This window comes from Siniperca chuatsi, linkage group LG16, assembly GCF_020085105.1.
Source record: "Siniperca chuatsi isolate FFG_IHB_CAS linkage group LG16, ASM2008510v1, whole genome shotgun sequence".
Lineage (NCBI taxonomy): Eukaryota > Metazoa > Chordata > Actinopteri > Centrarchiformes > Sinipercidae > Siniperca > Siniperca chuatsi.
In genome coordinates this window covers 13,683,338-13,711,143 of record NC_058057.1, presented here as the reverse complement: position 1 = coordinate 13,711,143, position 27,806 = coordinate 13,683,338, and the positions used below count along the sequence as shown (strand labels likewise).

At 40.1% G+C, this 27,806-nt stretch overlaps 3 protein-coding genes across 14 annotated transcripts in view; 1 reads left to right on the top strand and 2 right to left on the bottom strand.

Moving 5' to 3' along the window:
- Positions 1-414: 414 nt before the first annotated feature.
- tbpl1 (TBP-like 1) lies at positions 415-6,219 on the top strand. 4 transcript variants are annotated; one of them, XM_044169537.1, is made up of 8 exons: positions 415-569; positions 1,330-1,426; positions 1,720-1,963; positions 2,131-2,213; positions 2,719-2,782; positions 3,398-3,501; positions 4,061-4,155; positions 4,525-6,219. In XM_044169537.1, exons 3-8 carry the CDS (start codon positions 1,829-1,831, stop codon positions 4,605-4,607), a joined length of 564 nt encoding a protein of 187 aa, XP_044025472.1. In that variant the 5' UTR covers positions 415-569; positions 1,330-1,426; positions 1,720-1,828; the 3' UTR covers positions 4,608-6,219. The 4 variants fall into 4 exon arrangements, with proteins under 4 accessions (XP_044025472.1, XP_044025475.1, XP_044025473.1 ...); XM_044169538.1 differs by lacking the exon at positions 415-569 and adding an exon at positions 629-796; XM_044169539.1 differs by lacking the exon at positions 415-569 and adding an exon at positions 1,026-1,049.
- On the bottom strand, positions 6,220-17,595 carry slc2a12 (solute carrier family 2 member 12). 4 transcript variants are annotated; one of them, XM_044169534.1, is made up of 7 exons: positions 14,925-15,056; positions 14,012-14,104; positions 13,745-13,862; positions 9,169-10,464; positions 8,523-8,645; positions 7,718-7,850; positions 6,220-7,611 (listed from the first exon to the last, which is right to left on the bottom strand). In XM_044169534.1, the coding sequence occupies exons 3-7, from the start codon at positions 13,839-13,841 to the stop codon at positions 7,518-7,520; spliced, it is 1,743 nt and encodes a 580-aa protein (XP_044025469.1). In that variant the 5' UTR covers positions 13,842-13,862; positions 14,012-14,104; positions 14,925-15,056; the 3' UTR covers positions 6,220-7,517. The 4 variants fall into 4 exon arrangements, with proteins under 4 accessions (XP_044025469.1, XP_044025470.1, XP_044025467.1 ...); XM_044169535.1 differs by lacking the exons at positions 14,012-14,104; positions 14,925-15,056 and adding an exon at positions 17,326-17,595; XM_044169532.1 differs by lacking the exon at positions 14,012-14,104 and having other exon boundaries at positions 14,925-15,082.
- Positions 17,596-23,528: 5,933 nt separating this feature from the next.
- Positions 23,529-27,806, bottom strand: part of sgk1 (serum/glucocorticoid regulated kinase 1) — a 38,807-nt gene continuing 34,529 nt past the window's right edge. For all 6 annotated transcript variants that reach the window (XM_044169526.1, XM_044169527.1, XM_044169530.1 and 3 more), the window contains 8 exons: positions 27,574-27,649; positions 27,260-27,448; positions 27,018-27,149; positions 25,979-26,215; positions 25,785-25,880; positions 25,385-25,540; positions 25,188-25,277; positions 23,529-24,963 (listed from right to left, as the gene is read on the bottom strand). In XM_044169526.1, the coding sequence (XP_044025461.1) occupies positions 24,796-24,963; positions 25,188-25,277; positions 25,385-25,540; positions 25,785-25,880; positions 25,979-26,215; positions 27,018-27,149; positions 27,260-27,448; positions 27,574-27,649 (1,144 nt within the window). In that variant the 3' untranslated portion in view covers positions 23,529-24,795. The remainder of the gene's footprint in view (positions 24,964-25,187; positions 25,278-25,384; positions 25,541-25,784; positions 25,881-25,978; positions 26,216-27,017; positions 27,150-27,259; positions 27,449-27,573; positions 27,650-27,806) is intronic.

Sequence of the window (27,806 nt, the reverse complement as noted above, 5' to 3'; positions counted from 1 at the left end):
GGACCTTCAGTGTGTTGGACGTGGCCTGTTCAAAATTGCATTTTTGGGCCTTAATTACAGCGTCACCATGTGGCCGATTGGGCTCATATTTCTGTGGAAGCACTTGCACATCATTTCCAGTGATTGGGCCAAGATTCATGTTTCTAGCTCATTCCAGCTCATTGCACTTTATGCTGCGGCATGAGACTAATAATAACAATAACAACAATAATAATAATATTAATAATAAACCGATACAAACTCCTAATAAACCTGCACAAACATAATAGGGTTATTTAATACATTTAAAACATAGTAGACATACATATACATTCTTCTAGTGAACATTGAACACGGCACCCACAAACCCTAACACCACACAAGGGTTGTTTTTATTGTTGTATTTTGAAAGTTGTAACCGGAAGTTGTAGTTATTTTGAAGTTCATTAGATCACCTGGTTTTATTTTAAAAGCTGGAACCGGAAGGTGGTTTACTTGATGGTCACTTGTCACCGGAGAAAGGGGTCTGTCCACAAATTTTACCGTTAACTGGATTGTCTCGGGGTTACAGCACTGAGCAAGCTGAAGAGGTAGCTAAAGAATTAAAGCAGATATTTCAGATACACACAGTAACACGCAAACCCACCTAGAAACAGTGGAACTACCTCGTCCTCAGTGTAACGTTAGTCAGCTAGCCTGCGAACGTTAGCTAGCATAGCTAACAACTTTTCATTCATTACTGCCTGTGCACTTTTCTTTGTTGCTAGCTAACGGATGACGTTAGCTTTATTCACAACATTAGCTGGGCAGTAGTGAGGTAACTTCATCGTTACTCTGTTGTTTGTCTGTTGTTTTTAGTCGTTCATTTCAATGGAATGCTAGCCACAACAACACGTTAACGTTAGTTCATGCAATTATGCTGAATTAGTTTGCGATGAACCGGCTTGTTAGGCTGGCAAGATTAGCTAGCATCATTCCCCTAAACAAGCTTATCAGTTGCGTTACTATGCAATAACTTACGACACTGGGATGAGCGATGCATCAGCTGTAACGCCAATAAACCGTACATTGTAGGTAAAACTACGATGAGTGATACCGTAAGCTTTCACCTATTTAAGTGATAGATGCATTATATATCGCGTTTAGCCTCCAATATATTATTTTCATTTATCTTGCTTGGTAATTTAGTCGCAAAAGAGAGTAACGTTAGCTAACGTATCAGGCTGTATCACTAGCGGGCAAGCTAACGTTAGTTCATGGGCAAAATAGCGTATAGTATAGCGTACAGTACATTTAAAAAAAAAATACAATTTTTCCGAAATGTTTAATTACTCCTCTAATGTCTTGCAGATGCCTATGTGATTCGTGTTTTGAGTCACACTCCTATATCACAAGTAGAAGGGAACCACATAGCTGGAGAATCAGATGAATTGGTGCTGCAAATAAGGTGACACGTTAAGTCCCCTTCCAACGATTTTAACGTTTTTATTTACACATCTCTGTGTAAATTCTATGAGCTAGTTGATTGTATTGTTTGTGCAAGCTATAAGCTGTGCTAATGTGACTCATGAAAACTAAAAATAATAAGATTCAAAAAAGGGTATTTGACAGGTGTTTGTGTATGTGTGTGAAAAACATTCAATCAAAATTTAAAAAAATATGTTTGTCATAAACTGACATTTCTGACTTCTAACTCAAAATACTAATAAATCCTGGCCCTTTTTTTTTTTTTCCTTCCAGCTAGTCTTGTCTCCCTGTCCATCCGTGAAATGGTGGTGATGGTGGCGTTGATCATAAAAGTGTGAGGAGAAAGCCCCTGAGGTCCTCTTGCTGCACCACACACTTCCTCATGGATTCCAGCAATGACGAGGCACTTGATATCATTATCACCAATGTGGTGGCAACCTTCAGGACCAGGTGCCACCTCAACCTGCGCACCATTGCCTTAGAGGGAACTAATGTCATCTACAAGCCGGAAGTAGGGGTAAGGAAGTCAAAGACTGTTAAATAGGGAAAGAGATGCTCCATGTAGAGATAAATTTTTTTATAGATATGTACAGCTTTACTGCTTTATTAACGGTGTATGATATGGACCATGTTGGCACCATTCAAATTGTGACCACTTTTTTTTTTTTTTTTTTTTTTTTTTAGAAAGTCCTAATGAAGCTTCGTAAGCCCAAGATAACAGCCTCAATCTGGTCCTCAGGGAAAATCATCTGCACTGGAGCAACAAGGTAGACACGCTGCACATGAAACACTCACACACACACACACTCTCACACTAACACTAACCATTAGCAGACTGCAAGACTTGTCAAAAAAAAAAACAACTGCACATAATAAATGGAGTTGCTAGTTGCCAAAGGGCCATTCATTTTCTCTTGTGAGAGAAATGTTCGCTGCTGATGGCTGTCTTGCCTCTTTATTGTTGGTGCAGTAATGTTGGCTTCAGCCGAATGTTTGAGCAAGATCCCCCATCAACTTCCAATAATGCAGTGGCATTACTATTTGTCTTTCCTGTCACAGATGTAATGCTAACATTAGAGCTAATAATTCTAATTTTTGGTAAACCAGTACAGTGATAACTTTGGTTGTTGGTTCCCCCGAACCTACAGTTACTCTTAAGGTTGAAAGTTACTGTTTGTTTATTATATCTCTTTTGCATGCCAAACCATACGCGGTATGTATCATATACTACTGTTATGCTGGCGCTCATTCCTGCTCTCCTCTTTTGTTAAGTGAGGATGATGCAAAGCTGGGTGCTCGCAGGTTAGCACGCTGTCTGCAGAAACTGGGCTTCAAGGTGAGAATAATTACACAGCTGTTGGTTAACAGCATTGTAACATACCATTTTTTTATTTTAAAAAATGTGCAGAAACATGAATATCAAATATAAATATTGACTCAATTAATAGGCCTATAAGCAAGCATGTGATTTTAGGTGAGTGCTTTACAATTCTGGTCTTATCAGTTTTGGCTAATATGCCTGAAGGTTAGCATAATAAAAGTCCATTTGTGCCAAGGAGGCACAGGCCCTATAGCAGGTCTTTCATAAACAAATTCATTAGACCGTGTACATGAATACATTTCTTTCAACTTCTCATTTGCTTTAGCCAGGTCGCATCTCATGACTCATAAACAAAACAGCTGCATGCAGCCAGGTCGACCTGCAGGTTGAACTTGAATTACAATAGATTTGCAGTCCAAATAGCTGCTGTCTTAGGTTTGTAGTTGCTTGGGTTAGAGCTTTATCCAGCAAAGCACTTGGGTCCACTATTTTTCAGTAACTGAGATGAGTATAAATGAGGCTTACCTATAGGTATACTTGCCAACAACTTGCCATAAGACCAAGATTGAAAGAAAATAGTTCTCCTTTAATGTAAGTATAAATGCGTTCATGTGTGTGTTGTCTGTTTAGGTGAGGTTTTCAGCCTTCAAAGTTGTGAATGTGCTGGCAGTGTGCTCAATGCCGTTTGCAATCCATCTTATAGACTTTACTAAGAACAACCGACCCATTGCCAGGTAATTAAGTACTGTGCATCACAACCACCATCATCACACTAATTAACATCATCACAATCATCAGCATCCAGACCTGTCAGAGTTAAGCCATATTTAGAAATAATTCATTGTACTGATTTTGCTTCCTCCTGTAGCAGACCTTACCCCTCAGATGTCAGTACAGAATTTCTTGTGCAAAATACAGATCACTGTCATAATTGCCTATTATTGTCATTTATTTTGATTTAATTTTGCCTGAGACACCTCAATACCTGTTTAAAATGTTATGCTTCTTTTACTTGTGGTGGTTTATTATTTGCAAGGACAGGATGACCTCTAGTGGTGGGAGCACTGCTCAGTGGTTTTGTATGCATTTGGCACCTCTGTGACTCAAGCAGATAGAAGATGTTGGTGTAGTCAGCCTCTGATGCACTTGTTTATATGACAACATATTGAGTACTGGCATGTGACATCTTGTAAAACAGCCTCAAAGCTGTATATGTACTTGTTTTCAGATATATGTGCTGAAAGCCTTTAGTGTGCAGTGGTGCTTCACCATGTGTTTGTGTGTGTTTGTCAGTTATGAACCAGAGCTCCATCCTGCTGCCACGTACAGGATCAAAAATATCAAGGCTACTATACAGGTGTTCTCTACTGGCAGCATCACAGTTACAGGTACCTCACACACACATACAGACATTAACCTCTCTCACCCTCCTTTACATACAGCTAGAGGGCACAGCAGCTTAAGGGATTGAGGTCACGTTGACATAATGCACTTTTATAGTCCATTACAAACAGAAAAGTGGTTTGTAAATAACCCAATTCCTCAAGGAATTTTACTCAGAATGAAATAGTTTACGCCCTCTTTGTATGTCTTGCATTAGGCTGAACTTTGCCCAAACAAGGAATATATTATTTTGTCACTCTTATTTATGTTTTGACCACTCTCTCTCTGTCCTGATGGTATCTGTGAGTCTCTATTTGTCTGTATGTAAGCTTTATTGCTTTTTCAATTCCCCCCCCCCCCATCCCTTCGGTCAGGACCAAATGTGCAGAATGTGGCCACAGCTGTTGAGCAGGTCTACCCACTGCTGTTCGAGTGTCGGAAACCCCTCTGCAAATGAAAGGAAAAGGAAAAGACAGAAGAAAAGGAAAGAGAAGTCACGTCTGATTTGTTTGTTACAAGTGAGAAAGCACCTTATCCTTGGATTTATTTGCTTGATTTTATCATTACATGGCAACAGCCACAAACTTCTAACACAATCAATGGACTGGATGTCACCTGGATTGTTCTAAATTCTCAACAACCCTAGTTGGAGTTTTTTTTCCCTCTCACAAAATGTCATTATTGTTGTGGATTGTGTGGCTCTTGTGATTTTAACAGCCTAAAGTTTCAAGTATGTCTTTCAAACTTCATATCCTTCAGGGGGAACTGCTCCTCCAAACCGGACTGACGCTGAAGCAGAAGTTATTTGCTTTCGCTCTTTATTTGCTCTGGGAGTTTTTGCATGGACACAGAAAGACTAATTTTCAACAATCTAACCATTTGAATGCTTAACAGTGGTGACCATTGCAAAGAGTCAGTATGTTAACACTGAGAAGCCTCACCTTTTAACCCTATATACAACAAGTCGTCCCATTTGCCACTTTCTCTGGAAGAATCTCCGTCCATGGCTCGTTTGTAGACATGTTGTATTGAATTACCTGTACTTTTAAGAGAAAAACAGCAGTCAAACCGTAAACGGAGTCTGGACTCTTGACAAAGTAAGAGCAGGTTCTTATGCAGATACACATCCGCTCACAATATGCATTCATCTCTAGTTTCTCACATTTCCTTTGTTCAATTGACAGTTTATTATACATTTGTTCTCGTTTCTCAACTGTGGCATTGGATCAGAATGCACACATTATGTGATTTCAATCCTTGTCATTTCTTAATAATAGTTTTAAACACTAGGCAAACATTCAAATATTTAATTGTATTTTCTAGGCTCGGCAATGTACAGAACAAGATTGATGTCCTCAGTGTTTTGGAATGTAATGAAAACTTTTAAAGGGTTCAGGTGTGTTTTGTTTTTTAGGTGGTGAGTTGTTGAGCCATAGACCCCTCATTTGATTTCATTTAACAAAACTAGTCCTTGGCTTCAGTGGTACTGAGGCAAGACAAGACAAGACATTCAAATTGAAGTTTTTAGTGAGCGAAGGAATAAAAAGTTTAAACACTGTCCAGAATTGGTCTTGGAAATTGCTGTAAATGCACAGGACAAAGTAACAGAAACTCATTGAGAAAATGTATTGAAATGTTTAAGTAGAGAACTCATAATTACAAAAGCAGCCACTCAGTTAAGCCGTACAACATTGTATGGCAGTTACATCCATGTGAGTTTTTGAAGCAACATAAGACCATTATCAGTGTACAGAGAGGCCATGCTTACATTAGCCAGTGACTGAATTGTCTGAAATCAAACCCTTCATAGAATACCATTTTCTTAAACAACAAAAACAATGATGAGAGGTTAAGTGTTTTTAAATGGGAACCGAAAACCTATTGAGGCAATATGGTATATGTATGTATATAATAAAGGCATCTGATGGAAATATGTTGACAAAAACATTTGACATGTCTTAAGTATGTGGGATTTTTTGAACCAGTGTCAACTGAAGATTTGTGACACTTGTTCAGAATTTTGTATTTTGTATAAAAATAAAGGTTAATGATAAGAGGCCACAACAGGATTACTGTTTAATGTGCTTTACTCTCATTTTCATCGTGTCCTTACTTTTTGTGTGTGCCTGTCCTGATTACGGATGGCGCAGTTTCAATGGAATATCCTATAAAATGGTTCTCAAGATTTTCAGTGTGACAAACTTTGCAAATACATTTGTACATTTTCCAACATCAAAAAAGATAAGGATATGTATCGAAGTACAGATTTAAAAATTTACAATTTTAAATTGTGAACAGATCCACAGAACTAATTGTTTCTTGCAGTAAAACATTCCACTTGTTAATTGAAGTATAATTTTGGCATGACTGACATAAGTTAAAACAAAACACTTTCATCACTTTTCACACTTCTTACACTACAACAGTACTAGTTATAATATCTACCCATTACTACTAGGCCTGATGAGTTTAGTATTTTCTGCTTGATTGCTTATTTTTGAGGATTCAGCAGTCAGGCATACAGTGGAGCTGAGTGTGTTGATTCATTATCATTTTCTTGATTGCTTGCTCCCATAAAATGTAAAGGAGAAGACACCAGGCTCTTCCTAAAATTGCTGTGACCATCCATATATATCCACATATCCATGTAGACTACAGTGTGTCCTGTAGCATAACTGGATCGAGCCATGTTAGTGTTATTACATTACATATGACAGAGAGCAGCATCTAAACAATGTCAGGAATTAATTTTCATCCAGAACCAAAAACCAAAGATTGTTTCATACACAGACATTTGAAGTGATTAGTGTCACCATGATTATCCAGAAGAGACAATCTTTTGTAAATGTTTGTCACAGTGTCAGGTAAAAATAGAAAAAACGAACAGGTTCTACTGGCTGGTGGGGAGTCAATTTTATCCTGGAGTTTAGTAAGAAATGTTCCTTTCTGCTTTATTGGAGCTGTATTCTTAAATAAGGAAGGGGTTAAGAAAGGAAGGAATTAAATAAATATTATATAATATATATTTTATATAATCACATATTCAATCCCCATTGTTGACCTTTTCTTTACTGCCCTTTAAGCAAGAGCTAACCCTGAGCTATCCTCATTTGAGCAAATTCATGCTTTCCTGTATGTGTAATTTTCCCCATCCCTGTTGTATTCTTCCTTCACATACAGTATGTAGCTAAAACTAATATGACAGAGACGTTATTATAAGAACCAGATGGAACTGTAGGGATGTACAAATGTGGGTGAGATGTACAAGTTGCACCCCAAATTCTTAACAGTGATAATATAGTCCTTCTTGATCCTTGCTCATGCTCTTCTATCAGGTGAGGTGTACAGTTGTGATCCGTTAAAGGAGTCAGACGTTTGCTGGAATCTCTGCGGATGTGCTGCTGCTGATCAGGCTCTCTTGAGGCTGAACCTGCCTACAGAGCCTCACTTCAAAAGGTTTCCTGGCAAAGCAGAGGAAGGACAGACGGAAGATAAAGAAATCCATTTGACGAACTAGTTTACTAAATAAATTGATGACATTAAGTTTATGTGTAAGCCGCCACTCACTTCTTTGCCAGTTCTTTTGATATCTCCTCTAGCGTGCGACCTTTGGTCTCAGGGATACAGAGGATGACAAACACCAGGAGAACAAAGCTCATGGCAGAGTAGATGAACATCACATTGGGAACACCAATCTTTTCTAGAAACAGAACAGCAAAAAAATACACATCCTCAAACCTGAGTCAGCACACTTGTGTGTTTTGCTTGCTGTAACCTACTTGGCTCTGCTACAGTTGTTGTGATGAAGTTTAGATGTACTTGACAGACAAGAATGATTGGCAAACTAAGCAAATCAGGTCATGACACTGGCAAAGCTGTCTTGACTTGCAGTTGCTGCTGAACCCTAAAAAAACGGTGCATATCAAAGATTCCATCTTTGAATAGTGACTGTTGTTGTAGTCTTTGTAGTCCTCCTGTTTTGCTGGTCCTACAGCATTATGACTCTACAACAGGTCTGACTGACTTGTAGTAGGAACAAGGTGAGACGACTCTTTTTTCAGGAAGTTAACAACTGAAACGTGTTTAGTGTGCATAGCAAACAGTATCGAGTTTGCTGGTTGTTGTTACAAGCATTACAAACATTCATCTTTCTTTGCCTGTCCTGGGCAAAAGGTAAAAACACATCGTGAAGTGCATAAAGCTGTGTCGTGGTTAAAATGTTTGTCTACCTGTAATTATTGTAATTAACAGAAACACTGCATGCTGATCTGCTAGTGAATCCTTGCTCTAGTTTTAAGACAGACAAGTAAAATTATAGCTCTGCTACAATTAGCTTGAACCTACAGTTAATAAATTATAACCACACACATACCTGTAAATGTGAGGAAGGTCATAGAGATGAGCAGGTTAGTAGCCCAGTTTACAGCCGACACCACAGACACAGCCCTGCCTCTGACTCCCATTGGAAAGATCTCACTGAGAACCACATACACCACTGGAAAGGAAAGAAAACAAAAGACACATACACAATGATATAAGGTAAATAACAAAAAACATGATCCAGTAATAATAATAGAATAATTTATCTGGGCAACTGTTTCAATCTATACTTTACCTAAGCCTAGTTATTGTATGATAACCATTGTTGTAGTTCACAGTACATTGTGTTACAAGCAGCAGGCATTAGCACCAAATAAACTAGACAAATTATCTTAACATACAAGTGCTTGTGAGTGCATATGGATCATAGCTACTGTTCTATATTGCAGATACAGCAGAAATGGCCTGGTATACTCTGGCAAAATGCCAGAAGTGTGAAAGTCATATGTGGGCACACTGAAATGCAGATATGCAATCCTTCTTTTAAAAGATAAATGGCCTGAGGGTGCTCTGAAGGTTAAGTACAATGTAGGTCACCAGTTACCAGTTCATTTTACTTGTGTGTGTGTGTGTGTGTGTGTGTGTGTGTGTGTGCGCAAAGGGAGTGGGGGAATAAAACTGAATAAATGGGTGCTTACTTGGTCCAAGGCTAATGGAGAAGGCTGCCACATACACCAGCAAGCTGATCAATGATGCCAACTTCAGTGAGGAAGACACTTCTACATAAGTCTTTCCTCCTCCTGGCTCCCCAATCCCATTATCCTCTCTGTTAGTCCCCTGTGCCTCCTCACTGTTCCATTGGCTGGGGAGGTCAGTAGAAAAAATATCACTGTTGTCCAAGTCTATAGTGGTTCTGTTCAAATCCCACGGCGTATGTGTGTGGTTTAGTATAGTCTGACTTTTACACAGGCTGGTGAGTTGAGTGTGGCTTTGCAGTGTCAATATACCAAGTATAGCTAGCGACATTCCCATTGCGACAGCACCCACACACAAAAAGCTCTTGGGTCCCACGCGGTCGACCAGCAACACGGCTGGGATGGTGCCAACTACTTTGACCACTCCGAACCCTGTGGAGGCCAAGGTTGCTGCGGCGTCACTGTTGAAGCCTACACTGCGGAGAAGTGGTGAAGCGTAGGAGAGGATGTTGGGCTGACCAGTAGCCTGCTGAAGGAAGACTAAGGCCACACCTGTTAGCAGCCGTGAACGCAAGTTGGCCTTGGCACTGAACAACTCACAGAAACTATGCTCTGATTCCTCTTTAAGTCCTGCCTGGATGTCTCTGAGCTCCACTTCCACATGCTCCTGGACCCCACCTCTCATTCTGGCCAGCACTATCCTGGCCTGCTCCACTTTACCGCGTGCAACGAGGAAGCGTGGACTGGGTGGGAGGAACATGAGTACACTGATCTGCAGCAGCGCTGGGGGGATTACTAGTCCAAATGTATACGCCCAGCCATGGGGCAAAGTAGCAAAGGCGTAACTACAGCTGAATCCCAGCATTACACCCACAACCAGCATCAGCTCGTACAGCGTCACGAGCAGACCCCTCCTCTCCCTCGGTGAGATCTCTGCAATGTACAGACACGCTGCTGTCCCTGACAGCGCCGTTCCCATGCCGACTATCACCCGCCCCAGTGAGAGTGCAATAAGTGAGGTGACGGCGATTAGCACGACGCTCCCTCCAACCACGAGGGCGGCGCTCAGGAGCAATGAGTAGCGGCGGCCATAGCGATCCAGAATAGGACCCCCGGCAAGGCAGATGAGGAGAGCGCCGAGCAGGTGGGAGCTGACCAGCAGTTCCTGTTCCCGGCAGGAGAGGGAGAGGAGGCCCCGCAGTTGCAGCAGGACTCCAGAGGTTAGGCCCATTTCATAGCCCAGCATTAGGCCACTCAGAGAGGCCGCTACAGCCGCTACCACCACCAGCCAGCTGCAGCCTGGAGAGAGGGACAGAAACACAGAGAGTCAGAGAATATACTGTAAGATAACAGCTACACAACAAAAGGCCTGGTCCCAATGTCCATCTTCAAGGACACTCAGATTTTGCTGCATTTTCCCATATAAGCAACAAGTTGGCAGGTTCAAAGCAACTGTGTCTAGTTTTGTTCTACGAAGATATGACTGTGTTGATATGTAACATTAGTAATAATATATAGGCTATTATTATACGCAGAATGCACACAGCTTATGGTACATATTAAACCCAAAAATTTTAATTACACTAAATTGGCCACACAAAAGACTCAGCCCCAGGTAACGTGCTGTCCCATTCCTCACACAGCATTTGGAGCCCTTGAACCCCCATACCACAGACTAAGAATTTTTACACTTTTTAAAGGCTTCCTTTTAAATCTAATGTTTTCTCACTCAAACACATTGTGTTGTGGCTTGTGTATCATTACAGCCTGGTGAGCTTGTTGAGTGTATTTGCTTCCTATATGTTGTCATGTTGTTGAGCACATTTATTAAGGTTTTGAAACCTGTATTGTTGACATCGGCTAGTCTCAATATGCAATACTGTTTGAAATTGAAGGATAGAGCGGCCAAACTAGCAGCTAGTTTTCATTCTGAGTAAGAATGTCCTAGAAACATTAAATGTAGGAAATAAATTAACCATATTAGTAAAGCCGATCAATATTTGTGAGCAAAACATATGTAATCAGGTTAAGAGCATGACTCATCAAAATCAGGATTTTCAGGCAGCAGTAGGTTATAAATGTAAAGAAAGAAAAATATATATGTTATTGTGTCCATCCCATGTCATAGCACAGAAATTCAAGTAACAAATCTTCAGTCAAGGAAAGGAGTTACAATAAAAAGAGTCTGATCAATATCACCCATCAAAAGAGGTAATGTACATACAATTGGATGAGATAGAGAACCAACTTCATTCTATGTTTGGGACACCCAGGTGGTTTGGAGCAAAAAGCAGACACTAGTTAGCAGTACATGGGGAAATGGCCTTTCCACACAGGAAAAATACAAAAAGGTCATCACTGGCAGCATGATGTCAGAGGGGAGAAGCCGGTAAAAGGCCAGATAGCATCAATAAATCGCTGTAATACACACAAAAAACAAACATATTTCATGGAACTGTGCCATAACTTTTGTCAGGGCCAAAGCTTTTCTCCCTGTTGTTTCCCCCAATCATGAAGTCGCCTTAACAGCGCTGACTGTGTGGAATTAGAGGTCGGAGGTTCACAAGAAGAATGCTGAAGCAATCTTGCAAGCCGGTGTGTGTGTGTGTGTGTGTGTGTGTGTGTGTGTGTGTGTGTGTGTGTGTGTGTGAGAGAGAGATGAGTTTAAGCCTACATGCTTTGTTTTGCATGCATTACTGTGAGCTAACAGAGATTTGTTATCATTAGAACCAGACTGATAGGAAGGGAACAAATAGAAAACTGATTAACTTAGCATGTAGACTTTGATAGTATATATACACATATATATATATATGCTAGTGAGACTTTTTTCTTTTTGTTCTAATTTAATTATCACGGCGCAACATACAAGAAAAACAGACGCAGCTGCAAACTAATAATGGGATTACAATATTTAATATGTTAGACTGTACTGTCTTGTAATACATCTTTCAGCTACTGTGTAATCAGCTTGTAGTTACATTTCTATTTCAGGTTTCTTCCTGAGACATTTAAAATATGATATATATATATATATATATATATATATATATATATATATATATATATATATATAAAAATATAAAAACACACTGGTAAATTCCTACCTTTTCACTGCCTATACCAATTCTGATACCTAAACTTGGAACTGGTATCCAGATACTTACTACCTTGATACCTGGCTGATAAGCAGTATCGATCTGATACCAGTGCTCTTTTTTTTCCTCCTCACTTTACTGTGTGGATTCTAATGTGTAAGGTAACATGAGGCTTTAAAAACACATCGCTTCTTCTTAGCTGTAAGTTTGGACATTCATACACCAACAAACATTCTTAAACACATTTTACAGCTAGTTTCTGTACTGTTTTAGTCCATGAGTTGTCTATTTCCAACCATGTGTTGCTGTACCTTAAAACACACACACACACACACACATTTACCGCATTTCCCATGGGTGGAGCCATGACTTGTCAGGTTATAGCTGTTCCAATTTACAATATCAATAAAGTGTTTCAAACCATAATTGCATTTTCATAGTACATCCCAATCAAGCACAAGTCTGGCAGTATCACACTTCAGCAGCTGTGGTACTGATCGAGTCTGATTCAAATAAAAAGTTACCTCACAACTGTTCTAAACAACTTCGATTGTTGTTGACCTCTTGCTGTTGCACAAGGCAACAATGTACAGAAAGGTCCAGATTTCAGAAGACAGAAGCGTGCTGTTCATGTTTTTGCTATGCAAATGCAGCAAAATAGTTCAAATCCTGTTCACAACTGTTATCAAGTAAACAATAGTAATTCGATTAATTGTATAGTATTTTCAAAATGTAGTTTAGCACATGAAAGGCTTTCATCCAGAAACAATTTTTCCTCAGTAAATGTTTAGTGCAAGGTAGCAAGCTCTTTGGGTCATAGAAAAATCAAGTAGAAAGGTAACTGGTAAACGAACTGAATGTTTTTTGTGATGAGTGTGTGTCACATTTTTGGTATAAACCACCAAGGTCATAAACAACGTTTGGCTTCATCATTAATCACCGTTTGAAGAAGCAGTCGATGCAGAAGTTGAACATGCAGAGAACTACGTGTTTGTTTTTGCTTAACAATCAGTGTTACCCTGTTCTTGGAAACTCATACATCAGTTCCAAGAAACAAGCTTACTGAGTTATCTGGATAACTTTGCTGAGCAAAACCCAGAGCAGGACTTTTTCACATAAGTCCAAGTTCCAGATTTGCAGGGAGGCTGTTACTCTGAAAGGTGTCTAGATAACTCAATTAGTCTGCTTCTTGGAAATGACCCAGCATTTAAGAAATATCAAGTTTTCAGTATGATCTAATTTTATATTAGACTCAAGTGTTTATGGATGCCTCAAGTGTGGTGGAAGCCAGGGAATGTTAAGCTTTAGGGGGGAGCCCCTTTGTACCTGAATTAAGCAGGTACACCCTCACTAAACATCAAAATTAAGTAATATGTAAGCTCTAAACAAAACACTGACACACTTATGGCTTAGACCTGTCTTTAACATAAAAAAATATGTTATTTTATCTTTTAAAAAATGCCACTGGTGTCTGTGTGTACCTGGGTCTCTGGGTGGGGCCAGTTTCTGGGTCTGAGCGGAGGGGTTGCCTGGGAGGTAGGAGGTCATCTTCTTGGTATCACTGTTGGGGTCCATCATCAACCACCTCTAACAGTAGGCCTAGGTAAAACACATTCAAACTAAGAAACATCATTCATTCTGCAAAATAACTTATTTTGAGAATTATAAACATGTTTTTCTAAAAAACCCTTTTTTTATTTGACAAAAGTAAGTAAAAAAAAGTACTGAGGTTTGATACCCAGCCCTACCCATAGAAGAAGTTTCAATTCATTCTTGTGCAGCTGACTGTCCTATGGCTCTCAACATATGAACATCATGAGGGATCAGTGTGCTGCTCACATCTGATTCAGAAAATCAGATGTAATTATTCCCCTATAATGGCTTTATAAACTACATGTTATACTTTACACACTAAACTAAGACTAACCACTATACCCAACAGGTCAGGCATCTTTTACTGTCTACAAAATACAGAATAAACCAATCCTGGTGCAGGAAAAAAGGGTGAAATTTTAAAGCTCATCAGACCAGTTCCCCTGGATACAACAGCAGTGGGCACAAGCAAGCTTCCAATGAAAGCCCTGTCATAAATACCAGCTCTGTGAAGCTGGACAATGGACAGTTGCAGCTGGTTCTGTGATACAGAGATGTTGAGTGAATTTGGAAGTACTTTACCACTGACTGTAGTGTTGAGCACTGATCCTGTTAAGTTTTTGGGGAGCTTTGACCTTTAACCTGTCTAAAGGTCTGTTAATTTGTTGCCTGTCTTTAACATATGGAAATGGTTTGAGAGACTGTTCCCCAGTTGTCACACAAGTTGTCACACTAAGTGCACTTTCCTACACTTGCAATAACATCTTATGGTTGTCATAATTAATATGTAATGAATGAGCTACAGAATGAGACTACTTCAATTTCTATGAGTTTTCTGTTCTTCTGTCCCCTGAAAGTCAATGACTTGAGCTACAATGTTGCAAGGTCATTGCAACACAACGTCTTTATAACAAAAGCCAAAGTTAGCAGCTTTCTTTAACGAAATGATTTCAAGTATGGGCTTGTCCACTATCTATGTGCAAATTAAGCGGGTTTCGCGACATGAAAAGTCTCAGTAAACAAGTATTTAAGTTGTAATAAAAGCTATGTGCCGTGCCACTTCCCTACCTGACGCCCCAGCTGTGTCTCTATCGTTAGCTTAGATTCGTGTTCGTCGGTCCATTCGCTTTCTCCTGCAACTTTCTAACTGGTCAGACTTTTCCTTTGCTCTCAACTCTGTTCTCTCGCTCGTGTCGGTGCACGCAAGCAGCTTGTTTTGGTAAAGCACTTGCTTAGCCCCGCCCATGTCTGCCCAGACCACCAATAGGAAACGTTGGTTCGGCCTTAAAACGCCCAACAAGAAATCCTATTGGTCCAAACGTTTTCTGTCAGGTAGTGCTTCTAGCCTAATGTATTTATAATATAACAATATATTTGTATTCCTGTAGGCTAATATTTCTCTATTGTGGTACGGTCTAAAGAGTTACTAATGAGCCTATCTTACTCTGTGCTGTTTTGTATATCTTCCAGCTGCGAGTAGGCTATAGTATGAAGTTTTCTGCTGTGATCATCACTATAAAGTAACCAGCAATAAAATACACCTGTATCAATAATGAGCTTTCTCTCATACTGCATGTGAAAACAAACGGGGAGGCCACCTGCTGTTTTGCCCGGTTCCCGTGTCCTATTTCTACGAATGCAGCATGACTGAGCTATCACGCCTGCCCTGCTGCTTCACAGATGACAGAATGTAGCCTAACGTGACTGTTACGCACTGTTTGTGCTTGGCCTACTCTTCCAGAGATGTATTTAGATGTTCAGGCATGGCCTATAGAATCCAAAATTTGACCTGTTTTAACCACTGTCATTTGATCCTCAGTGTGTGTGTGTGCTTGTATGTGTGCGTGTATGTGTATGTATGTGTTATGTAATAACTCAGTAACCAGATAACTATGGGTGGCCTACTTGCTGGAGACTGGCCATTACTATGTCAGCAAATAATCACGTGATTATTACATGATTATATTATCATTTGGGTACATCTGGATAGTCATATATTTCGTATCTAGGTTTAGTCCTGGGGTTTAGATATCATATTGGAATGCAGTTTCACAATGTTAACATTCAAAAACACAACCGCGGGCCACATAGTCATAAGAACTGGTTAACTTTGTGTTTGCCAGGCTTCTTTTTTAAATTCAAGACAGTCATCTGCCTGAAGGTCTATTCTGACCAACTAAGTTACCTGAAAAGGCGCTGTTTTATTAAATGTCGTATAAAAGTGAAAAGGATTTACTCACCCAGTAGGTAAATATTGGCAACATAATCAGCAGACACATCTATTGATAATCTAAAAAGGTCAAACTTGCACAAAACAAATTAATCAGTAATAAGTTTGTTTTGATTTGAAGTAAGCAGTGGTTGAAGAAGTATTCAGATCCTTTACGTGTAAGACAGCAGCACCACAGTGTAAAAATACTCAAGTCCTGTATTCAAAATCTTACTTGAGTAAATGCAGTTAATGTTGTAGCTGTTTGAGTTTAATCTGTAGCAATGCATCACATTTTATAAATTGATCTAATGTTTTGTATGTAGAATCTTTGTTTTTTAAATTATTTTTTGCCTTTATTTGATAGGAAGAGATGAAGGAAATATGGTGGGGGGGGGGCGCCTTGGAGCGCGTGAGCTACCTGGGTGCCTCTTGTATTTAGAATCGTAATTTGCAAAGTTAGTAGTAACTATAGCTGTCAGATACACGTAGTGGAGTAAAAAGTACAATATTTCCCTCTTAAGTGTATTGGAGTAGAAGCAAGCGCGCCGGATTCAAAAGGGGGGCAAAAGTGTGCGTGTAGTGCGTCTTTGTAGTAGTAAATAGAGCAGAGACTTCAAAAGAACAAGTACCAATTCATGTGAATTTTCACATGAACAAGTAGTCTACCAATTCGTGTAACAATAAAGCCACCTGAGCTTTCGTTGCAGTATGAAGTTCCACAAAAAGCAACATAAAAAAAACTGCCCCACATCCAACCTTCTGCTCTGGTTATTGGCTTTAAATGAGGCTTTACGTTCACACGATTTCTCTTGGCTGCCCCTTAATATTCGCCTAAATAATCTAAAATTGCTACAGCGTGTGTAGCCTACTGGTGATGCGCGGATCGGCTCTGACATCATCCGAATCCGAAATCATTTTAGACAGCTGTTTCTGGAGCTCAGGGTTTATCAGGAGGACGGCTGCTTTACTCCAAACTGTTTCACTGTATGAAGCTGGACTGTGTGTGTGTGTGTGTGTGTGTGTGTGTGTGTGACCTTTTGGATGTGTAGAGGAACACAGGACATTAATTATCATTAGATCCTGACCGATCCTGTAGGCGTGTCAGGAAATTTAAATAATCAATTAAGTTACGCTGCTGTGCCTCGTGCATAAATGGCACGGCGTTTCTCTTAATGGGGAGAGTTTAAGTCAAGCCCAAGTTCAACAGGGTAACCTTAATAATAAACAGTAAAGCAACATAAAAATGGCAACACTTACAGCTTCCAAGTTTAAAGTTGGTAACGTTGTCGATCCATGCTTGAGCTTCAGATTTGAAGCGAATCCTGGTTTGTAAATGAACATTACTGGCCCTCGTTGAGAATACAATCCGAAGCAAAATGGTTAGCGCACACATTTAAGAGTTTTACTGTTGTCGTGGGGACATTTCCTCCAAAATAAAGTTAATCCACTCGGTCTTCGCTTCCTCGGGTGGTGGGAGTAGATGAAGACTTTTGTGTTGATTCTTGCAGCCAACAACAGAGAAATTTTCGTGCTTTGCCCGCTTCCAAAATGGCCCCTTGGCCCCCCTACTTCCGGCGCCCATGAGTAGAAGTTTTAAGAAGCATAAAATGTAAATACTCAAGTAAAATACAAGTAGGAGTTTTGAATATTCTATCATTTTATTAGATGAAAGGGCTTAATTATTCCAAATGACTTGTGGAGTGCACATACAGTTGTGCCTGAATTGGGTATAACACAACAGAACCCCCTACAATAACCTTGAAATACACACCTGCATCCATGGCCATATGCAAACAAACACAGATGCATACACACTACTTTGCCTGTACAGATGAACAAGGCCATTCATAGATTCACACCCTCTTCTCTCTCAATTCAATTCAATTCATTTGGGCTTTATTGGCATGGGAAACATATGTTAACATTGCCAAAGCATGTGTGAAATTAAAACATAAACAGAAAAAAAATGTGCTATTAGAATATATACAGATAAGTAAGATAATATAGTCTCTCTCTATTTGTAAGTGTTTCTGAGGTTCTGAAAAGTGTCATATAAATAACGTTTTATGTTCTTCCCCAAACAAAAGCAGAACATGTGACAATGACTACATGATAAGTTACAGATCGTAAAGTTCCTGCAGTGGAATCACAAAAACAGGTGAACCCTACATTTACCAAGTAGCTTCTGCCTAAGCTTGAGTAACTTTTTTATTCAGTTGCGTTTGTCACTGAGGATGGCAGCGCTACAGTACAGCAGTGAACCAGGAGCAGAAATATAATGTTTTTGCTGCCTGCTCTATAGCCTTATGGTTCTTCCAAAAAATGTCATAGTGCTTGAGTGTCAGAATCCAGCCATCAGAAATGCAAATGTCACGGTATGTTAGGAACCAACACTGCTGTCATTAGGCTCTGCTGCTAGAGGGGGCGGAAGCTCCGTATATATACAGTATATACTCAGACTGCCGGCTGTCATGTGGTGAAGATTCAATTCTGTAGAGGTGTGCAGACTGAGTTATGAAATAGGCCAGCAAGATGATGAATAACTAAATGAATGGTAGGTTAATCTAAACACACAAAAAAAGGAATAACACTAAATAAATGGGGAAAAATGGCTTGATACAACAGTCAAATCACATAATGAAATGCATCAATAAACATCAATATGACAACATTTCGATTAAATGTTCTGCTTGAGGACCCCAGATTTTCTAAACGTCTTATAAACTTCCAAATTCTTCTTATATGCCTTTGAAGACTGATGTTTTGCCATTGTTCCTAAGCTTTAATGTCTTGTGTCTTGGAGGTTTAATTGCATCTGTTAATGGATGTGATCACTTTTAAACATTCCAGGATGGTACAACTGAATATTTTATCTATTTGAGTATTTAATCAAAATACTGTCATACTTTGGTTTCTAAAAGCAAAAACAATGAGTCAGTTTAAACTTCATTTTAAAATTTCTGGTTTGACAGAGAGCTTTACAGTGCACACATGACATGAACTGGGCTGGTTAGGGTTAGAGAGCTTGGTGTACAAGGGATGGGCTTGTTGTAGAACAAGCGTTAAACTAATTTTTTAAAGAGGTGTCAGTCTATCAGTGTCAGTCATCGTCGACATGTCACTGTTTGAATTCACTTCTCCAATCTTCGTCATCCTCATCGCTGCCCCTCTTGCTGGATCTTCCAAGCTTGGAGTCTTCTTCAGAGTCACTGCCAGAAAACTCATCCCACCACCGGAAAAGTTTGCTGCTGTGACTCGCCTCATCCTCTTCATTGTCTTCCTCTCTAGACCTCCTCCTGGATCCTTCAGGAAGTGGGTCTTCCTCTACTTCTTCAATATGCTGGTTGACTTCCAAGTCAACCTCAGCACCTGCACCAGCGTCCTCAACTTGATGATCGTTATTGTTATTATCATCGTCATTGTTGTCAACATTGTCATTATCAATGTTGACCAAATTGCCAAGATAGATAATAACAATGTTGTCATCATTGTCATCTGGGTCCTCATATTCTTCCCAAATTTGCCTCTGAAAGAATGCGATGATCTCTAGTCCAAGCAGCACAAGACGGTGCATAGCAATTCCCAGGATGTCTGCCATGTGATCACCTTCCTGGAGGTTTTGTGGTTCTACTAAACCATTCAGACAATAATGTCACCATTACTTTAAAATCAATTTCTTTTCTTCTTCTTTTTTTTTTTTTTTTTGCTGTATCAGAGATGTCCATATGAAATTATGAATGTTTTTACCCTCATTGGGACCAACATGGGATCCATCACCTTGTCCCTCCATGTCAACTAAAATATCAGACAATATAATTAGGTAAGGGGTGCACGGTGGCAGAGCGGCTACAGCTCCTGCCTCCCAATAAGGAGATCGTGGGTTCGTGGGTTCGATTCCCGGACCGGACCAACATCACACAATCTCTCTGGGTGGAGTCTGCATGTCCTCCCCGTGTTACCGTGGGTTCTCTCCGGGTTCTCCGGCTTCCTCCCACCGTCCAAAGACATGCATGTGTAGGTTAATTGATAACTCTAAATTGCCCGTATTGAATGAATGTGTGAGTGAATGGTTGTCTGTCCTTGTCTGTGTCTGTGTTCGCCCTGCGACGAGTTGGCCACTGTCCAGGGTGTGCCCTGCCTAAGGCCCGAAGTCACTGGGATAGGCTCCAGTCACCCGCGACCCCTAACGGGGACCAAGCGGTAGAAAATGGATGGATGGATGGATAATTAGGTAAATATATATATATTATTTGTCAGGATAGTTTTTGTAAATGTTTGTTGTTGTAATACTCATTTCAGCCACAAGAGGCTGAAGTGCACCACTTCCCCATGTTCTAAATAGGACTAAAAGCATTCATATTTTCTTCCAGGTGAAGCTCCGATTAAAATAAATTTCTAGCCAAAAGAAAGACATGATAGTAATGTTACATAACTTGCTAATACACAATATACAGTATATACCTTGTGTTTAGAGTGTATGGAGAAATTAAAACTCACCTGGAAGGAAACATGAATGCTTTTAGTCCTATTTAGAACATGGGGTTGTGGTGCACTTCAGCCTCTTGTGGCTGAAATGAGTATTACAACAAACACTTGTCAAAATCAATAATTATCCTGACAAAAAAAAAAGTTTCACCTGCCAAAAAAGTAACTTAGATAAATTATCCTGGCAAAACCTTTTTTTTCACCTGGTTCTGGTGCGTAGGTTTCAATCCAGTATGGGAATGACGGACTACTACGGCCACTAACAATGAAATCTAATATATAGAGAGGTAATTATAGAATGTAAATACTTTAAATGGCTTTTGCTGAAGAAGTGACAGCCATAAATAGTAACAAAAACAGGGTTTGATTTCATTAAAATATTAAGGTTTTTAACTTTAAAACTAAACAAATAAGAAGATACTTTAAAAAAAATCTATTTCAGCCAAATGGCTTAAATTGATTAGTGCTACACCAGTATTTTGTAAGTTCATATTAGAAGATTTATTTAACTTTTAAATAGTGTTAAGTATTTGCATCAGAGCCAGGTCAGCAATGGCAGTAGTTCAGCTGATTGAGTGGGTTGGTGGTTCAATACCTGTCTCCTCTTATGTCAAAGTGTAATTGAGACACCAAACCACAAACTGCTCCTGATAAAAACCAAACTGCCTCAAACTGTATGTGAGTGTGACTAAATGAGTCATTGCGGAGCACTTTGAACTGCTGTCAGGTTAAGAAAACATCCATTTGCCATCAGCTCTGAGTGAACAAACAATCAACATTTTTGAACATCTAATCAAGTGTTACAAAAAGTATGCAAAAACAAACACGTTAATATAACACTATGTCACTGATGAAATAAGTCTAAGCAACAGAGTTACCTTAATACTGACGATTATTTAGAAATGATACAATACAATACCCCCATAGACTCACCTTATTTCAAGGGAATGAGGCTATAAATATACAAATTATGACATTTGTTTTGCATCCTTGGAAAATGTGCAGTTGCTGCAGAGAGTTTTATCTGCTTGTAGTGAGTGAAGAGTAACTTCTGTGGTTAAAATCAAAAAGATTCAAACTGTGACTGTAAGTCATAAGAACTACTAAGGTTCCACGACTAATGACTTAATGTCATGTTAAATCAAACATTATCTATAAATTACTCAATATTTATGAAAGACATAGATTAAGTTTCCTGTATAATCCCATATTAAAGAAAATCAATAATCAAGAGGTTTTCGACTGGTGGCAAAGCTGATGTTCTAGTGCAAGAACAAGTGTACAGACCCCTGAAACTCAGAATTGATAAACTGAGCGTGAGTAACCACTACTCTTACCATCCTCATAAACCATCATAAAGAATGTTAAAATGGCAGTAACGTCAGTTCCTTTTGAAAGACTTTACTGTCATGGATTCATCTGCTCCATGCTTCTCATCTCCCTCTTCTGCCTCTCTTCCCTTCTATCATCACCTCTCTTTAAATATTTGCCATTCCTCACCTGTGTACACCTCAATGAACTGTCCATTAAAACATTGTTCAGGCCACTAACACACTTACGCATGGTGTCTGTAATGTCATATTTGTTGTCTGAGTTTTGGCAAACACAAAGAAAGCATGAGCAACTGCTTAACTTTATCAAGTTTCAAGGCATGGCCAGCAGATGGCAGTGCATGACTATGGCTGCTGAGCAGATCTGGAAATATTGTAGCACATCTTCAGCCCAGAACAATTTTACAAAAGACAGAGACTAAAGAGAACAGGTGAGCTAATAACAATCACACAGTACTCTGGTAATATCTAAACCACATTTTCTCTATATGTAGCAGCGGTTTTTGGTGCCTTTATTATGGGGGTTAGCAATAAGTAATTTTGTTTACCCTCTCCGAAAGCCAAGACTAATGGACAATAATGAGGACGATGAGGATGGTTAAAACGACTGTGATCGTAATTAAGTTGGTGCATAGATACAAAGGGAGCAGTGGAAGGTAGTGATTTGAATAGTCTGTAATCTCAGATATAACACATGCAGGCTTTGTGTAGATCATCATTTTAGATTAATGGCAGCTTCAAAAGATTTTCTAATCCTGAAGAACACTGATGTTCTGTAAAACCTTGTGTGGACATTCTGAAAAGGATTCACTGAATTTTCAAGCAACTTCTCAGCCCAACAATGTCAAACGGTTGGCTGGTTCAGAAGAACCGCAGTAAAAGTTTTCTGGGTTTCCACCAGGACACCTTTCCCACAGTCCTCCTTTAATGTAAATCTTTGTGGCAAAATTCTCTTTTCTCTGACCCTCTTTCCAAGAAGCAAGAGGTCAGAGATCACCTCCACAATAACCCCCTGGATTCCTGTCCTCCTTAAAGACACTCCAGCAGACAGGACACTCTCCCTCATCAACACACCACCCTGCTGTAATCTTATTGAAGACACAGTATATTATTTATATTATTCCTACTTGAATTATCATTCATGCAACGTTGTAGCTTGTGCACCAAAAATCAATGCTCATCTAGTGCAATATGAAGCTGCTCTGCTGAACTGGGTTCATTAATATCTTTTGACCTGGAGTAGCCTTATCAGTCAATAATTTTCCCGCAAACAGATCCGCACACACACACACACACTTAGATGTCACCATCATTGTTGTGTAAGCTTGCTGACGCATGGAGGGGGGCAAAGTCCGCTCTAGACTATTGTGGGACAGCTGGCAGCGGTCAGTAGCTCAAGCCCTTTCCAACCAAGACCAGTACATGTTTACCATTTAAATTTCAATCTTTACTTTTTTTTGTTTACTACTCTCTAATTTAATGTGCTTACTTTTTTATGGACAGTGTTGGATATTCACTGGCAATGATTACGACAAGATTATGTAAATATGATCTTCATATTTCAGACTAAAGGAAAATCCACAAAATGAAGCCATTTCATGCAGTCCATTTATCAGTAATTAAAAATGAGGTTATAAGGTGTAATAAAGTTAAACTTTTATTGCAAACCAAACATGGTCACATAAATCTTAAACAATTTTACAATTTACAGTACATTTAACATGAATTGTTACATACATATTTAAGCATACCTTTAGTCATTTTTTGTTCAATATACATTAAAACTAGTACACATGACTCCAAATATACAAACTTAAATACCGTCAAACTGCATTATAGCAATATTAAAATGGAATGTTCAGTTTCATTGTTGTCGTTACATTATTGTGAGGAAGACTAAATGAGGGGGACACAGTTGGCAAGCAGAACTACACAAACACATCTGAACACATCACTCTCGTTCTCACCTAGCAGCAGTGCTCTCTCTTTCTCTCTCTCTCTCTATCAGCATTACCGTTATTGTTTTATGTGCAAATGAAGTTATGAAACATCCTCTGAGTTCCTGCGTCTCACGCGTTAAAGACAGAACAGGTGTCTTAATTTAGTGCTACATCGTTCCTCCCACCTGCGGGCAGGTGTGGAGCGGACGAAACGCTGTGACGTTAAGGTTGACACAGACAAACCCAAAAGATGTTCTGATGGAGAGAAAAAAAATAAAGGCACATTTGAGAGAAAAAAATAATAAAAGATCCCCCTCTGTAACATTCAGCTTCAAATGACTCCCTTTTCAAACACACAGAAAGCAAATGAGAAGAAACTAAAGCACCAAAATGAACGTCATCTCCAAGCTACTCATTCAAACTCAACAGGTCCCTGTGGGTGGTTAGACAGAATCTCAAAAGAGAGAAGATGTCTCGCTACAGAGATGAAGATGGAAATCCTTTTTAGGGCTGGTACAGTACGGTCCAGCCTTCCTCTTTTGAGAAAAGGTGGAAATTGGTGCGTGTGCTTGTCGGTTGTGGCTTCAGGGTTGAGGTGGGCCTTTAAGCTGCCTGGTCTATGTGCAAAGGACCTCCACTATCGGGTAAGAGATGGACAATTGAAGGCTGCAGAGTGTTGGTGTTTGTTGTGGAAGGTTGAAGAAATTGTGCGTTGATAAATCAGGGTAAGATGGAGGATTACAACCCCAATGAATCATTTAATTATGGCAGGCATCCTCTTGTAGCAAGAGCAGATTATGGCAAGTACACATGTGTAAATTATTTGCAGTTGTTGCAGGGGTTGGTTCGGAAACATCCATCATCCTGATGGGAAATGTAAGTCGGGGTCAAGATGCAAGTCCAAGGACACCCCACAGTTCATGTCCGATGAGTGTGAATTGGTGCCCATATTGAGTGCCTGTGTTTAAATCCTATAGGTAGGAGTCCATAGATGGGGCATAGGAGAAGCCCACGAAGGCCTCGGAAGCCTCTTTGATGCTGGCCGTGACGAGCGCGCTGTCTGGGGAACAGCCAATGGAGCTGGGCACCGGCTCATCTGTGAACTCTGGATCAAAGTGCCGCAGGTCGTTGGGTCCCGTCTTGGGGGGAGGAAGGAGGGAAGGAGAGGGAGAGACAACAGGGGATTAATCAGACTGTAAAATCCCTTGTCATAACTGGAAATGTTTTAATTCACAGCGAGGATGTTCCATGCTCTTGATCTAGTTATGTAAATGTAAATTCTGAGGACTAAGAGCAAGTCTGTGGTAGAAAATCATAAATCTGCCATCATCAGCACTTAGTGGAGTATTGAAAAAGAGCGTACCACGTTGGGGTTGAAGGGAGGCGTGATCTTCTTGGCATTGAGGTCATCCCAGTTGATGGGGGAGAAGAATATGTGGTTCTTAATTTCAATCTGTGAAGAGACACAAATGACGAATAATTAAATGATGTCCTTTGACACACATAACATGTAAACATGCATGCAAATACACACACATGATCACATAACCAAACACTTACAAAGTCCTCTGTGCAGCCCAGCCTCTTGGTTCGGTCCTTCTGCAGCAGGCCCTCCAGCAGGTGCCTGGCTGCATTGGAAATGTTGGGTTTCAGCTGCAGCGGCTTGTTCAGGATGTTGTCGTACATCTCCGCTGTGTTACGGCTGTAGAATGGAGGCTGGAGACGGACAAAAAGAATTGATTAGCATCTTGGCAACAACAAGAAGCAAAGGAACCACATGACAACACTGATTGTATCATTTTAAATCATGCACAGACGCAGGTACAAACATGTGGAACACAAATCAGATAAGAACTGGATCTTTATAATAGTATATATGCAATCATTGTAATACTTAAAGAATATATTGGGGGTGGGGTTTACTATAAAATGATATAAGGTAGATGTAAATGTTACTCACCAGGCCATAGAGCATCTCATAGAGAACAGCTCCTAAGCACCACCAGTCTACTGTCCTGTCATACGGTTGCTTGTGTAGAACCTCAGGAGCTAAATACTGTAGAGGGAAAGACAGGGAGGAGTGGTAAGTTACTACTGAATATTACAGAGTGCTGTCAAAACATAAAAGCTAGATAACAGATACTTTGTCCTTACCTCTGGCGTACCGCAGAAAGTCGACGTGGTCCCGTTGGGTTCAATGTTCTCCTTGCACAGGCCGAAATCTGTAAGAATGATGTGTCCCTGTGAGTCCAGCAGGATGTTCTCTGGCTTCAGGTCTCTGTAGACAATGTTGAGGGAGTGGAGGTAGCCCAGTGCGCTGGCAATCTCTGCTGCGTAGAATCTGGCTCTGGGCTCAAGGAAGCAGCGTTCTCTCTGTAGGTGGTAGAACAACTGGAAGAAAGAGAACAAAGGTTATTGCAACAAGTGTTTGTAGTAACAAAACTTAAAATCTTAATCAAGTCTTGATTATGTTATAGATTATCTACAAAATCACATGAGCAGAAAGACTGGATATTAGAAGGAGAAAGACCAACAATAAAAAGACAGATGCAGAGACAGAGAGCAAACCGGATGGGAGGAAATAAAGAGGCAGGAAAGCGACAGCTTAAAAAGTTTGACAAGGGAAGACAGATGAAATGAGGGCCAAAGGTGGAGAGAGAGGAGCAGGAACGAGGGAAAAAGAGAGGAAGAAAAGAGAAAGGAGAAGGAGAGTAAATGCGTCCTGTTTCCTGATGAGGCCCATATTTAATCAGCACTGTATTTGCTCGTCCAACAATCACAGGAAATTAGCTCGATTAGACACACACTGAGACTGAATGGTGGTGCTAATTTTGGCCCTGAGTCTCTCCCGCTGTCCCACCCCATGATTTCCTGAGAGGTGTTTCCTTTAGAGAAAGAAAGTCAGAAAAAAGACAGAGAGCTTCTATTCTGCTTCTCATGACAGGATATCCCCTCTGTCTGTCTGTCTGTGTTTCTGCCTCGTCTTCATCCCTGTGTCCGGCACTATATTAGTCCTCTAAAAAATGATGTCCCTTCCCTTATTCCTTCATCTGCATCCATCTTTACAATGTCCTCCTACCCAATTCATTCATCTTTAGCTCCTTCTTTAAATAGCTCAATTTCTCCCCATCTCTTCTATCATCTCTGCTTCATGCCCTTATCTTTTCTGGCTGCAGTACAGCCAGTAACTCACCTCTCCTCCATTGATGTAGTCCAAGATGAAGTAGAGTTTGTCCGCTGTTTGGAAAGAGTAGTGCAGGCCCACCAAAAACGGGTGCTTGACATTCTTTAGCAGCACATTCCTCTCTGACATGATGTGTTTCTCCTGCAGAATAGAGCAGGGGGTTAGAGAGGTTGACGAGGAGACACCTTTTGTTGTATGTGTGCCTTTGTGTGCATGTTTCCAGTTGAAGGCATGTCTACATGTGCATTTACCTCCTTCTTCTTGAGGATGGCCTTTTTCTGTAAGACTTTGACTGCGTAAAACTGGTCATCTGTGCGATGGCGTGCGAGCAGGACCTTGCCGAAGCTGCCCTTGCCGATTACCTTGAGGAAGTGGAAGTCACTGGGTTTGGCTGAGGGGTTGGAGGATGGACCGAGGTTGATCTGCTGGGATGGACTAGGCTGTAAGGAGAAAAAGGATGAGGAAGTTAGAGCCTTAATAAGAGCCACAAAATGCATGGTAAGCAGAGGGTATGTGTGTGTTTATCTGCATATGGTACAATGAAGTTTAATGCAAATGTACTTACAGGGGGAGAGGGGTTTGTGTTCATGAGCTCAGCATCTTGAGGAGGACTCAAGTTCAAAATAGAATGAACTTCAGGACTGAAAAATAAAAGAGTTCAAACTTAGTTCATGTAATAGCAAAGCATCAAAAGTATCCCCAATCGTTTTTATATGAATCAGCTGATCTGGGAGTCACATTAAGTCACAAAGTATCCTCAGAGGACAGATAAATGACATTTCTGGTTTCTTTTCCCAG

Excerpts from the sequence above, each read along its gene's own strand:
- tbpl1 (XM_044169537.1), top strand. The coding sequence starts at position 1,829 with ATGGATTCCAGCAATGACGAGGCACTTGATATCATTATCACCAATGTG. Across the intron at positions 1,964-2,130 it reads TCTACAAGCCGGAAGTAGGG|AAAGTCCTAATGAAGCTTCG; the intron begins GTAAGGAAGTCA and ends TTTTTTTTTTAG. Across the intron at positions 4,156-4,524 it reads TGGCAGCATCACAGTTACAG|GACCAAATGTGCAGAATGTG; the intron begins GTACCTCACACA and ends CCCTTCGGTCAG.
- slc2a12 (XM_044169535.1), bottom strand. The coding sequence starts at position 13,841 with ATGATGGACCCCAACAGTGATACCAAGAAGATGACCTCCTACCTCCCA. Across the intron at positions 8,646-9,168 it reads CTCCATTAGCCTTGGACCAA|TGGTGTATGTGGTTCTCAGT; the intron begins GTAAGCACCCAT and ends TTTCCTTTCCAG. Across the intron at positions 7,851-8,522 it reads GACCTTCCTCACATTTACAG|AAAAGATTGGTGTTCCCAAT; the intron begins GTATGTGTGTGG and ends TTCTGTTTCTAG.